Source organism: Mixophyes fleayi, chromosome 1 (genome assembly GCF_038048845.1).
Source record: "Mixophyes fleayi isolate aMixFle1 chromosome 1, aMixFle1.hap1, whole genome shotgun sequence".
In the NCBI taxonomy this organism is placed as follows: domain Eukaryota; kingdom Metazoa; phylum Chordata; class Amphibia; order Anura; family Limnodynastidae; genus Mixophyes; species Mixophyes fleayi.
In genome coordinates, this window is record NC_134402.1 from 433,148,124 (window position 1) to 433,162,519 (window position 14,396).

Genomic DNA, 14,396 nt, shown 5'->3' on the forward strand with positions numbered 1-14,396 from the left:
AGATCAATTAAGCTCTCTCGTTAAAAGCAATATATAGTACAGCTGACCTTTTCAGCCACATTTTCCTTTGTACACATTGCTTTAAAAATAGGCAGAGTTAGCATTTCCATTATGAAGATCTGGGTTTGTAAAATGTTTTACCTAAAGTGTCTAGTTATCAATTCTTGGCAAATCTGGGCGATAGTTACTGTTGCCCAGGCTGGCGCTGCAGTTCAAAGTGAAGCAACTGGTGATTCTGAGTACAACTATCACAGCCCTTCCAAGATGGTGATTACTGAATCCTTATTTAACGGCTCTCCTGACTATGTCAGTCTGCAATAGTACCCATCCATCATCTCCCTAAAATTCATACAGAGAACTCACTCCCATCAGTCCCTGCCCCATTGGGAATTACAGTCTAAATTCCCTAACACACACACAGACAGACTAGGGTCAATTTGTTAGCGGCCAATTAACCTACTAGTATGTTTTTTTGTATTGTGGGAGGAAACCGGAGCACCCGGAGGAAACCCATGCAAACACTGAGAGAACATACAAACTCCACATAGATAAGGCCATGGTCGGGAATTGAACTCATGACCCCAGTGCTGTAAGGTAGAAGTGCTAACCACTACGCCACCGTGCTGCTCCTAAATTTGTGTAGTGTTACCAAAATGGTGCTCCAGGTAATAATCCAAGCACCGAGACAACTCATACTTTAAATTAGGTGGATTTTCATTCATGAAATCTTATAATAGATGGAAAAGTCCTGATTCTGAGGCCTATATCTTTATATGCATGTAAATCACTAGCATGGCTGCAGGGGGAGACTCTGGGCTAGATTTACTAAGCTGCGGGTTTGAAAAAGTGGGGATGTTGCCTATAGCAACCAATCAGATTCTAGCTTTCATTTATTTAGTACCTTCTACAAAATGACAGGTAGAATCTGATTGGTTGCTATAGGCAACATCCCCACTTTTTCAAACCCGCAGCTTAGTAAATCTAGCCCTCTGACTATAAAAGAGGAGTGATCTTTAGGACACATTTGTCAGGAGCTTTAGTCACTAAGATTGCTCAACTTGCAAACGTTTAACAAACAATGTGATGTCAGTATGTAAATCTGAGGGAAATATATTATCAGCAAAAGCAAAAAGTAACAGAAGCCCCAGGATTGTCATATCTGTGCCTGAAATGAAGCACAAAGCAAAACAGGTGAGCATCTGCAAATCAACTGACTGCAAGTTTCAACTTGTCGTGTAATCAGTTAGTGTCAACAAAAACAGACAGACAAGAACTCTACAGAACAGGATATCTTAGTTGGGTTGAAATGCATAAAATGCTCTTCACACCTGACAATGCACAAGTTCAGTGGTGTAAAGAAATTGGGCAATAGACTACAGAGCAGTGGATGAAGGTTATATGGGAGATATATCACCCTTCTCCATGTTCTTAACAAATATATGAGTAGATGTGTGGCACCCGCCTAAATAACTCTACAAGTTCTTGTTCCCGACAGTGAAAATTTCCGATGGTTACCAAGTGTTGTGGGCACATTTTCCAGGCACAGTCATTCCCTTAGAATGCAAGGTCAACTATAATTGTTACTTAATGTTTCCAAGTGACCCTATATTTAAGCTTTTCTTTCCTGATGGTAGGGGTGTCTTCCAAGATGACCATGAACCCATCCACAGAGCACATGTGGTTACCCAAAGGATTGATAAACATGATACTGAGGTTATCCATATGTCATGGCCTTAACAGTCACCAGATCTGGACCCAAGCAAGAATTTATAGGATATTCTGGAACAAATCCTGAGATAGGGATTCAACACATCTACCAGGCATCAGAGTAAATTTCTTGTTGGAGAATGGTGCTCCAACCCTCTAGCACAATTCAATTCATTGGTAGACTCATGCCTTCTTAAATGGCTTTATAATGGTGCTTCCTTGGGTTGGTCAACTACTTCTATAATTTGAAAAGAGGATTTATGTACTTACGTTAAATCCGTTTCTCTGATTCCGTCTGGGGGACACTGCTTACCATGGGTTGTGGAGGGAGCTTGGGGAGTTGGCACCTAACTAGTTAAGTTTTAGTACTGCCGACAGACCCCTCCCCTCTACAATCCCCCTGGACTCTTCAGTTTATTAAAAAGCCCTAGGAGTAAGGCCAGTCGAACAAGAGCACACAGAAGAACAGAAGAAGGGAGGGATCGCAGTGTCCCCCAGACGGAATTAGAGAAACGGATTTAACGTAAGTACATAAATCCTCTTTTCTCTTTCATCCAGTCTGGGGGACACTGCTTACCATGGGGACGTTCTAAAGCAGCCCCCTAAGGGTGGGACTACTCTGAAAATCCCGCTCGCAAAGCATTACGAGCGAAATCTGCATCCGTAGATGCAAAAACATTAAATTGGTAAAACTTTGTAAACGTGTGGACAGAGGACCAGGTGGCCGCTCTGCAAAGCTGGTCCGCAGAAGCCCCATTTCTCGCTGCCCACGACGCCCCTACCGATCTGGTGGAATGGGCCGAAAGTCTCTCTGGCACAGGACGGTTAGCCTTTATGTAAGCATGTCTAATGGTTGCCGTAATCCATCTAGCGATGGACTGTTTTGAGGCTGGCCAGCCTCTCTTATTAGCATCATAGAGAACAAACAAAGAATCTGTACGTCTAATTTGAGAAGTTCTTTTTACATAGATGCGCAAAGCCCTAACCACATCTAACTTTTCCATAGTCTGGTGATCAGATTGGGAAGAGGATGAAAAAGCCGGAACTACAATTTCTTGGTTAAGGTGAAAAGCCGAAACTTACTTCGGAACGAAGGAAGGAAGGGTTCTTAGGACCGCTCTGTCCTCGTGGAAAACCAAATATGGTTCCCGACAGGACAAGGCTCCTAATTCCGAAACTCTTCAAGCAGAAGCGATAGCTAAAAGAAAGAGGACCTTCCAGGTCAACCACTTTAATTCTGTCACACGCAAGGGCTCAAAGGGAGGCCCTTTAAGCATTTCAAGTACCAGGTTGAGATCCCATGGTGCTGTCGGCGGAACATAGGGAGGCTGAATATGCAGTACTCCCTGGAGAAAAGTCCTGATATCTGGTAAATCGGCTAATTTCATATGGAAAAATACCGAAAGTGCCGATACCTGGACTTTTAGGGAACCTAACCTGAGACCTGCCTCCAGGCCATCCTGAAGGAAAGCTAACAAGCGAGTGAGGCGAAAGGAGGATGAGTGGCAAGTCCTACCTTCGCACCATCTAATGTAAGCTCTCCAAATCCTGTGATAGATGCGAGCTGAAACTGGCTTCCTAGCTCGCATCAGGGTGTTCACCACGTTGGGGGAGAAACCTCTAGCCCTCCAGAGGCTGGCTTCAACAGCCATGCCGTTAAACTGAGCTGAGGTAAATTCTGGTGTCGGAATGGACCCTGAAGGAGAAGGTCGTCTCAAGATGGTAGACGAACCCCGGGTCCTTCTGCCATGGAGATTATGTCTGCGTACCAGACTCGGCGCGGCCATGAGGGAGCTACCAGAATTACTGGCAGACCCCCCTGCCTGACCCGTCTGAGAACGCGAGGAAGCATGGAGATGGGAGGAAATAAGTATCCCATCCTGAACTCCCATGGCATGGTCATGACGTCCACTGCCACGGCTAAGGGGTTTCTTGACCTTGCGCAAAACGTGAAAACCTTCCTGTTGTGTCTGGAGGCCATGAGGTCTATGTCCGGAAGACCCCACCTCTGAACTAGGGACTGAAAGACTTCCGGATGGAGAGACCACTCCCCCGGCATCATCTGGTTGCGACTGAGATAGTCGGCTTCCCAATTGTGTATTCCTGGGATGAATACAGCCAATATTGCCGGAACATGAAGTTCTGCCCAAGACAAAATCTGGGCTGCAATTTTCATTGCCGCTGCACTCTTGGTTCCTCCCTGTCTGTTGACATATGCCACAGCCGTGGCATTGTCGGACTGAATTCTGACAGGGTGGCCCTGGAGGAGGGATTGTCCTCCTTTGAGGGCCAAGAATATAGCCTTCAGTTCCAACACATTTATGGATAAGGATGATTCCTGAACCGACCAAAGGCCCTGAAGCCGGAGGTGAAGGATTACCGCCCCCCAACCTTTCAGGCTGGCGTCTGTCGTTGCTATGACCCACGCCCCCAGAGAGAAGGATCTGCCCACTGTCAAGTGATCCTGAATCAGCCACCACTGGAGAGATTCTCTGGACCTCGGGGATAGAGAGATCTTCTGTAGATCCAGGCGTAGATGGGATCCTGACCACTTTGTTAACAGATCCCACTGAAAACAGCGAGAGTGGGCTCGAGCAAAGGGAATGGTCTCGAAGGAGGCCACCATCTTTCCCAGCAACCGCATGCACAAGTGGATTGAGGGACTGGGAGAGGACAAGACCTGGGAAGTTATACTCTGAATTGAGGTGGCCTTTTCGACAGGCAGGAACACCTTTTGCTGGCTGGTGTCCATGATGAGGCCCAAGAAAACCATGCGCTGACACGGAACCATCTGTGATTTCTTCAAGTTGATGAGCCATCCGTGGCTCCTGAGAACCACCAAGGCAACGGATAAGTGATAACCCAAACAACTCTCTGAGGAGGATTTGAAGAGCAGGTCGTCCAGATAAGGCACGACCTGGATGCCCAGAAGGTGAAGACGAGCTGCCATAACCGACATGACTTTTGTGAAAACCCTCAGCGCTGTGGAGAGGCCGAAGGGGAGGGCCCGAAACTGATAATGGGAGGGTCCTACAGTGAATCTGAGGAGGGACTGATGGCCCTTCCAAATGGGAATGTGGAGGTATGCATCTTTTATGTCTATGGAAGCCATAAATTGATCTTTCTCCAAACCGTTTATGACCGACCTCAGAGATTCCATCCGAAAACTGTCGACTCTTAGGTGCACATTGAGGCTCTTTAAGTTTAAAATGGGTCGGAAGGAGCCGTCCGGCTTCTTCACAAGGAACAGGTTTGAATAAAAACCCTGTTCCTTTTGGAATTCTGGAACCCTGCAGATAACTTTCTGAGAGAAGAGAGGCGACACAATCCTGTATTGCCTGTCTTCTGAATGGATCTCAGGGTAGGGGGGTTATGAAGAACCGATGGGGTCTGGGACCCAGCAGGTCTATCCTGTATCCCCTTGATATGATGCCCCGAATCCAGGAGTCCTGGGAGGACTCTGTCCACTGTTGAAGAAAAAGAGACAGACGACCTCCCACTGGGGTTTCCCCCCGGGGAAACGAGTGGTCGTCAGGACGCAGGCTTCTCCTGAGTCTTGGAGGCCTGGCGCCTGGCCGAAAAAGAGGATCTTCCTCTAGAGGAGGAGCCTCGGGCATTGGGCTGTTTACCCCTTAAAGACTGTCCCCTGGACAAGGAGGATCCTCGAAAGGGCTGACGGAAGGAGCTGAACCTGGGTTTCCTGCTTCTACCTGGGAAAACCGGCAAGGAAGTACTCTTGCCCCCAGTTGCCTGGGATATCAAGGTATCTAATTCCGGACCGAACAAACCTGCTGCTGAAAAAGGAATGATTTCAACAGACTTTTTTGATTCCGCATCTCCTTCCCAGGATTTCAGCCATAGAGTTCTTCTAGCTGAAATGGATGCAGCCTGTATAGAGGAGGAGACAGCTGCTGAATTTTGTGCCGCCTCATAAATGTACCCCGATGCCTCTTTTAAATGTAAGGCCAAGGGAAGTAATTCAGAACCCTGTAAGGCCTCTGCCAGCTGGTCTGCCCATACTTCCATGGCTCTAGCAACCCAAGCTGAAGCGAATGTGGGTCTAAAGGACGAACCTGCAGCCTCAAAAATAGATTTCAGTTGGGATTCAACCTTCCGGTCACTGGCATCCGGAAGGGACGCTGAACCAGGAGCTGGAAGTAAGGTGTGTTTAGCCAAACGGGCTATGGGAACATCTACTTTTGGGATACTTTCCCAACCATTTACTTCCTCCTCCTGTAAGGGGTACATGGAGGAGAATCTTTTGGGAACTGAGAACCTCTTCTCAGGTAGTTTCCATGCTCCTTCTGCAATGTCTACGAGTTCCCTAGACGGGGGAAAACGGCAAGTCTTTCTTTTGGCCTTTTTAAAAAGAATTCTGTCTCTAGGCGTAGGATCCTCTGGTTCTGGGAGGTCCAACGCCTGTCTAACTGCAAAAACCAAATCATTAACAAATTGGCTTTTAGAACTATCCTCCTGTTCCGAAGACTGAACTTGGTCAGAATCTGAATAAACTGCCCCCTCATCCTCATAAGATTCCTCAGAATCTGAAAGTACCATGATAGGGTTATCCGATCTAGGTCTCTTTCTTTTAGCGGACGGGATGTTTGGGGACTCAAGCAACAAGTTAAGCTTATTTAAACCTTTAAGGAAAGCTGTAGACCATGCCGCTTCTGTGGGGATAGGGGTTTGGTCAGAAAAGGAAGAGGAAGGTCCTGGTAAAGACGTGCCAATGGACCCTGTGGTAACAGGGAGGCCCAGCTGAGTACTATTATTAGTAGCCACCGAAGTAGCCATATTAGATAGCAATTGGTTAGATTGTAATACCATCTGAGCTAAGGAGGAAACCGACTGTGTCAGGGAGGCCACCCAGGCCGGCTCCTCCGTCAGTGGGGCTGTGGACTGATGAGTCTGCACAGTGGAAGCCCCTGCATCACAGGCAGAACAGAGCGCCAATTTAGGGTCCCCCTGCCCACACGGTAATTTAACTTGACATTTTGAACAAGTGAAATATTTTGCAATAGGGCCCTTTCCCTTATCCGTCATTCTTATAAAGGAAGGCACACCAATCACACAGATTAAAGGGTTAATCTAGCTGTGTAAACAGAGAGAATAGAGAGAGATATGTATGCAGGAAAACAGATTTTATAACAAGAACAACTAATCTATATAATAAAAGTTGTACTTGTAATAATTAAACACCAATTGTTTGTAGGCAAGTAGGAGACTATAATGTAAACCTTACAAGCCTACTTTTTTTCACAGAAATAAACAATATGTGTGTTTAAAGGCAATACTTAGCCCAGGGCCATAAAGGAGAGAAGTCCACTGCAGTTTGTCCAGTGTCTGCTCCCTCAGCTCTGCTCTCTCTTCCCGGGCTTCCTTTGGCGCCAGAAGACTGGGATATACCATCTCTCTGTGGAAGAAGGGGGGAGCGCTATGCATTAGCTCCCCCCCCTTCAATAGCTCCAAAAACGTTTTTTTGAAAAAAAGAAAAAAATGGAGCGTGGCAGATAGTGGAGACCTCTTTACAGAGGTCTCCGCAGCGACATACCCGGCCCCCTTCTCCTATGCATGAGGGGGGAACCGTGGTATAGCCCCCTTCCTCCTCTCTCCGTAGCGCTGCTGGCCCGAAAATCCAAGATGGCCGCCGCTACTTGTAATGCCGATAACCGGCACTCTATGCCTGTCATGGCAGCGCCGGTTATCGGGGAGGCTGGAGGAGTGCAGCGGTCCATGAGACCTCCTTGTCACTCCTCAGTTTAGGCACCCTTTTTTTAAGTTTCCCTGTCAGTGAGAGCCTCTGGCTCCCATCTGACAGGAGAATGCCTGCGCTGCTGGCTGTGAGTGTGTTCTCTCTCATAGAACACACTCCAGCACTGTCACAAGTAAAAGAGAATAAAAAAAAAAGAAATAAAAGAAATAAAATCTTTTAAAATTATACTAGGATAAAAAAACACTGCCCAACTCCAGGGCACCTGCAAAAAAAACTGAAGAGTCCAGGGGGATTGTAGAGGGGAGGGGTCTGTCGGCAGTACTAAAACTTAACTAGTTAGGTGCCAACTCCCCAAGCTCCCTCCACAACCCATGGTAAGCAGTGTCCCCCAGACTGGATGAAAGAGAAATTCCTTTTTACCTGTTGTTGTTATATCACCATTCATTTTGCAGTCTTCATTTTTTGTAAAAGAGAGATAAAGCTTCTGTCAATTAACTGTGCCATGCTCCCTTTGCATATAAAGGAGTAAAGGCAGTGAATATAATAGAGGCTACAGTAGGGAAAATTGGACATACATAAAACAGGTACACACAAGGTAGACAAAATAAATGCAGACCTGAAAACAAAGAGTATGGAGGGCCTTTCTCATTGGAGAGCTTACATTCTAAGAGGAAGAGGGCGCAGTTGAATCAAGAGAAGTGAGCATGACTGAGAGTGGAGAACGGAACAGTTGCAAGGGTGCAAGTAAGCTCTAAAAAGGTTTTCAGAGAGTGTTTAAAGATATGAAGGCTGAGGGAAAGTCTGATCGAGTGTGGTAGGGAATTCCATAAGTGGGAAGCAGCGCAAGAGAAGTCTTGGATTAAAGTGGCGATAGATTCGTGAGGGGAATGCTAAGAAAGCAGGAGGTTGCTGTAGTCAAGGCAGGAGATGATGAAAGAATGGTTAAGAGTTTTGGTAGCATCTTTGGTGAGAAAAGGGTGTATGTACTCTGACATTCTGGCAATATTTTTAAGGTGGAGACAACAGAACTGGAAGAGACTTGATGTTGGGAATAAAGCAGAGTCAAGTGTGACATCGAGGCAGCGAGCCAGGGAGACTGAGAAAATTACACTGTTATTGATAATTAGGGAAGGAGGTGACTCTTGGAAGAGGGAATATGATAAATTAATCTAAATCTCCAATAGTGGGTTTAATTGCTGTTTCCTTTACAGTTATTTATCTGCTCCTCCTAAGCTTCCCTGTCCTAGTACACATAAAGATCTGAGCAAAAGTGACAGTAACTTATAACTAAAGCAGACTAAGGTACCTTTATTTTATATATATAGAACTGCACTGATCTGTAGAAAAACACAATGGTTGTTGTTCCCTAAAAAAATGCCATGGTTTTAGACTGACAGATAATAAAAAAAGTACATGGTATCAATCGTTTCGTTTCTAGATCTTAAATATAACAAAATAACAATAACTGTGTTTTGTGCCTTACATGTTCTGCACACTATTAACAGGCTCCTGGACCTTGTCCAAAATAAGATATGTCCCCATCCAGCATCGCCGGCAATCATTCAGCACTGATGTTTGCTGTGGTGTACAGGAAGTGACTCCCAAGTGCACTCAGGAGAGCCAGTGGGGAAGTACACAAGGTCTACTAAGGTAAAATACCTCTGTAACTACAGCAAATGTATGGAAGCTGCCAAACATTAACATGAACCAGTAATCATGATTCAACATTATTTTGATTCTATAAAACATACAAAGGTAACTAATATTATATTATTTCTACTAGTGGCATCTCTTATTCGTCAATCTTTCTCTCTGAAAAATGTCCTCTGCTATTGTAATTTGGGGAAAAGAACAGTTTACAGCCAGATATACAAAATACATTTTTTATGTGGAAATGTCAATTATACTTTGAAAACTTGTGGATTTTGCTTACAAAGTAAAGTGATGGTTAGCAAGTGATCCCAGCATACTTGTGTACACTCCCACAACGTCCAGGAGATTCCTGAATTTCAGGGAGTTCTCCTGGACCCCAGGAGAGTAAGTCACCCTCCCTTATGTCGCCCGATCATCTTCTGAAGAAGATCTGCATCATCAGACCTTGCCAGGTAGGTCCACATAACGCAATTCTAATCATCATGGCCCTGACTCTCCTCCTCACCCCCCTTGTGAATCACGTCATCTGGCTCCCCACTCTTACCCTTTGGATGAAAAGTAAGCAAATATGGAGCCCACTTTCACACATTGGTATCAACTCTATCTCAATACTATCATAGTTGTCTACTCTTCCGGAATGTCCAGGAGAGTCCCGAACTTCTGGGAGTCCTCCCGGCCTACCAGGAGAGCAAGGCAACCTTCCCTCCCGATTCCTGTTGGCTTCACAAATTAAGTTGCAGGGGAGGGGCTTAGGATGTGATTCATGCATCATCGTGGCTCCACCCCCTGCTGTAATAGGCCAAAAATGTGCTGTTAGTTTAGGGATGAGGCCAGATAACGCGTTTCGTTGAGCCCCACCCCCACATGACCCCCTCCTCCCCCTCCATCTCCCGGATCACTACTTGCAGAAGTTGGCAAGTATGAATACTATACAAGTGACAAGGAGATACTAGAGAGGGACATTTTTCCTGGAGCCCATCACTAAAAGGCGCCTGCCCAAGCCCAGAGAAAGCAGCCGAGCTACTTTAATCAGGGGCAAAGGCATAGTTGCCCAGGGACCAACAGAATGTGGCTTGCCCACATCTGTCCTACAACACACTATGCTACTAACAGCTGGGTCATTAATGTCTTTCGATCTAAGCCGGACAGCCAGGTGAAATGCGTAGTGGTTTACGCTATTATTGTAACATTATTTAAATTCAGAAAGGACTGCTAAGCAGAATGCGAAGTGGTGTTAACATGGTGTTCGGTTTCAGACGGAATGCCCGAATTACAGCTACAGCGCTTAGGCTCTTGTGTCTAACAGATGGGTCACAATATGACAGATAAGCAGTGCAGTCAGCGGCCTGCCACTGGGCTGTAGGCCAGTTCCTTCTCCACGATGGAGACCGGGCTGTAAGGTCTACAGACCAAGAAGCCCCCACTGCCCTCCATAGAACAAGTCATCAAATGGCTAGACCCAAAACCTCATGTTTCTTTGTATATAAGAATCATCTCTACTGTTTTATTAAAGCTCAGTTTAATGTTCATGTTTCTACTTAAGTTTTGTTGTTTGCAAAGATTTCTTTATATTCGATGTATTAATAATTAAATACAATGCTACAAAAAGAATAAAAATGTTTTGCACCTACAACATGTTCATAAGTGTGGCTATAAAAATGTGAAAACACCACATATTATACATGTTAAACAAAAAATAAATATAATATAAATCTGAATATATAAATCATCATCATCACCATTTATTTATATAGCGCCACTGATTCCGCAGCGCTGTACAGAGAACTCATTCACATCAGTCCCTGCCCCATTGGGGCTTACAGTCTAAATTCCCTAACATACATACACACACACACACAGACACAGACACACACACATAGACAGACTAGGGTAAATTTTGATAGTAGCCAATTAACCTACCAGTATGTTTTTGTAGTGTGGGAGGAAACCGGAGCACCTGGAGGAAACCCACGTAAATACGGGGAGAACATACAAACGCCACACAGAAATAAATCTGAACTTATCTCTGCAGTCATTCTACATTTTGCTTGACAGTCTGTTCTTCCCTCATGCTACTAAGATAAGGACTAATTAATTAATTTAAAATATCAATATATAATAATTTGTCTATTTAACTTTTGGATAACATTATAATGTACCTCTCCTCAAAAACGGTTTTAACTGCTACAATGCTACATTTGCTGTCATGGTCTCACTTGGACAGTCAGGTTTTGGGACGTTCTCTGAGAGTGTTCCTGAAAGCCAGTCCTCAGAGACCACTAGTGCATGCTCTCATGATCTCCTAATAGAAACACTGATGAAATAATTAGGACCACCTGTGGATCTTTTAAAATATGTCATTCGGTAATGAATAAACCTCTTCTCCAGCTAGGAGATATAGAAAGCATGCACTGTTAGTGGTCCCTAAGGCCTGAATTTGAGAACAACCATTGCTCTGTACTACTCAGATCCATGTCATGCATAATATATAACTGAAAAATTATAACTTGTCAATAAAACCTTTATAACTAGGACTACTGACTTCCAGGGGTATATTTACTGCGGGTTTGAAAAAGTGGATATGTTGCCAATAGCAACCAATCAGAATCTAGGGCCTGATTCATTCAGGATCTTAACTTGAGAAACTTCTTATTTCAGTCTCCTGGACAAAACCATGGTACAATGCAAGGGGTGCAAATTAGTATTCTGTTTTGCACATAAGTTAAATACTGACTGTTTTTTCATGTAGCACACAAATACTGGATAGCTTATTTGTACACTGAAATTTAAAGTTGATATTTGTGTGTTACATGAAAAACCATCCGATAGCTGGCAGGACATTCTGGGACTTGTAGTTTCACAGCACCTGGAGAGCTGTAAGTTGACCAGGCCTGCTCTAAGAGTTTTCTATTCTTCTGTTCAGGGCCCATGAGAGCTAACTGAGGCCCCAGTATGGCCGCTTCCTGATCCCCTCAGGCTATGCATGCAAATTTTGCAGAAAGCCAAGCCGATGGTGGACATGCAACCGGGGTACGCAGGGTATAACCGTGCAGGCCACACAGAAGCTATTAGTTCATGCAGTCACTTTTCCCTCCCACAAAATGGCTCATCTGTGGCGGTGTAGTGACATATGGGGCAGAAGCCACGCCCACCCTCGACAAGCCGTGTGCCTGACTCACACACAAGAGCAGGAGTAGGTTCTCCTCGCCCGTCTGTCTGTGTGTAAGGTGGTTTGGCATGCTAGATAATGTAGATGCCTATGGCATTTAATTTGATAACTACATTATCCAGCATGTTCTCCACACAGGATGTTTTCTTTGCATAAATGACAAAATTAAGCACATAGGATAATGCTGACTTGAATGAAAGGGATCGCGGTTGTATCCAGTATAACAATTCTACTGCTAAACAACAATGCAGCCATTTCAGGCTGAACTACTATCATAGTGCATTAAGAAGAGAGAAAAAACATAACCTTTTGAAAAGTAGTTCAAAGTGAAAACAAACTGACAACTCAAACCAAGTAACAACCCAGTAATAGGTTCTCAGCTTAATTATGCAGCTATAAACGCCAGAAATCACTACCAATGACAAAACAACCTAACACTCACACACAGCGGTATGTAAAATAATGTACCCATAAAAGTCTACATACCAGCCCTTAAAAAGGGGAAAGGGAAGGAAAGAGGCGCTGGTGATTTAGAGGCAAATGAGGGACTAGTTATAAAAGAACAGGTCAGATGACAGATAAGATGTCACATCAGTAAGTGACCTTAAAGAATCAAAGATATTGTCTGCAGAGTAGACTATCATCATCATCATCAATTTATATAGCACCACTAATTCCGCAGCGCTGTACAGAGAACTCATTCACATCAGTCCCTGCCCCATTGGAGCTTACAGTCTAAATTCCCTAATATAGACACATGCTCACACAGACACAGACAGAGAGGGAAAGACTAGGGTCAATTTTGATAGCAGTCAATTAACCTACGAGTATGTTTTTGGAGTGTGGGAGGAAACCGGAGCACCCGGAGGAAACCCACGCAAACACAGGGAGAACATACAAACTCCACACAGATAAGGCCATGAATTGAAATTATGACCCCAGTGCTGTGAGGCAGAAATGCTAACCACTAGGCCACTGTGCTGCCCACTATATTAATATTCATTTATATAGCGGCAACATATTCCACACTGCTGTACAAGTGCGTAAATAAATGGATAATTCCATGAACAGCAATACAATAATGAATCAGAATGTGAGATATCCCTGTTCCATAGAGCTTACACTCTATTGAAAGAATAAGCAAACTGTAACTTGCAACCTCCAGCTATACTGACACTACAAGACCCAGCATGCCCTGCCAGCCAGAGGCATGGTGGAATTTGCAGTTCCACTCCAGCATATAGTGTGCAAAATCTGCTGTAAGATGTTTCCCTACCATTCCAGACTATATACAGAATAATGGTGGGGTCAGTAAGATGCATTGGACAAGTTGTCCATGTCTGTCACTCACCCACACGTCTGGACAGCCCCAGCTCCTCGTTGAGCCACTGGCAGATGATCTCGGACATGGTCCCCGGTATCAGCCACCGCTGCTCCCCGGCTCCTAGAACCTACAGCCCAGGAAGTGCCAGCAGCCGCGTCCCGTCTCCATGGCAACCCGTTACTAAGGAGCCATCACCAAGGCCACGCTGTACACCATAGACACTGGAGCGCTGCTCCTGAGCGCCACCTAGTGCCAGCCGCAGGGAAGACGACATGACAGCTCTGTGAGAAACTCTAATTGTAACATATTTTTTATTAATATGATTGTTATTTACAATTGCAAATAGTTCCTCTGCAGTTTAAATTTACAGTGAGCGATATTGTCCTCTCTGCGCCTGTTTATTAGAGTTTATTAGAGTGCTAATGTAGAGAGGAATTCCCAGTTTTATGAGTAACTCTTTTTCGCCTACAGAACAACCTGATTGTTATATGACCTCAGAGTAGAGATTAGGCATCTAACTATGTTTTCAATGCAATGTCTTTTGCATTAACAAAAGGTGATTTGTAATTGGAAACAGAGAGCTTATATTTACAGTTTTTGGGTGATTATCTCATTTTATTCACCTCCTATTCTAAACAGTCACTACCCCTTAATGGCATCACGTTCGCTCAGTGGTTAGCACTTCTGCCTTACAGCATTGGGGTCATGAGTTCAATTCCTGACCATGTCCTTATCAGTGTGGAGTTTGTATGTTCTCCCTGTGTTTGTGTGGGTTTCCTCCGGGTGCTCTGGTTTCCTCCCACACTCCAAAAAAAACATACTAGTAGGTT

At 44.7% G+C, this 14,396-nt stretch overlaps 1 protein-coding gene across 1 annotated transcript in view; it reads right to left on the reverse strand.

Moving 5' to 3' along the window:
• The window catches only part of SPEF2 (sperm flagellar 2), a 166,341-nt gene extending 152,543 nt beyond the window's left edge, over nucleotides 1-13,798 (reverse strand). Inside the window, exon 1 of the mRNA XM_075184373.1 lies at nucleotides 13,594-13,798. Coding sequence (XP_075040474.1) covers nucleotides 13,594-13,651 — 58 coding nt within the window. The 5' untranslated portion in view covers nucleotides 13,652-13,798. The remainder of the gene's footprint in view (nucleotides 1-13,593) is intronic.
• Nucleotides 13,799-14,396: the final 598 nt, after the last annotated feature.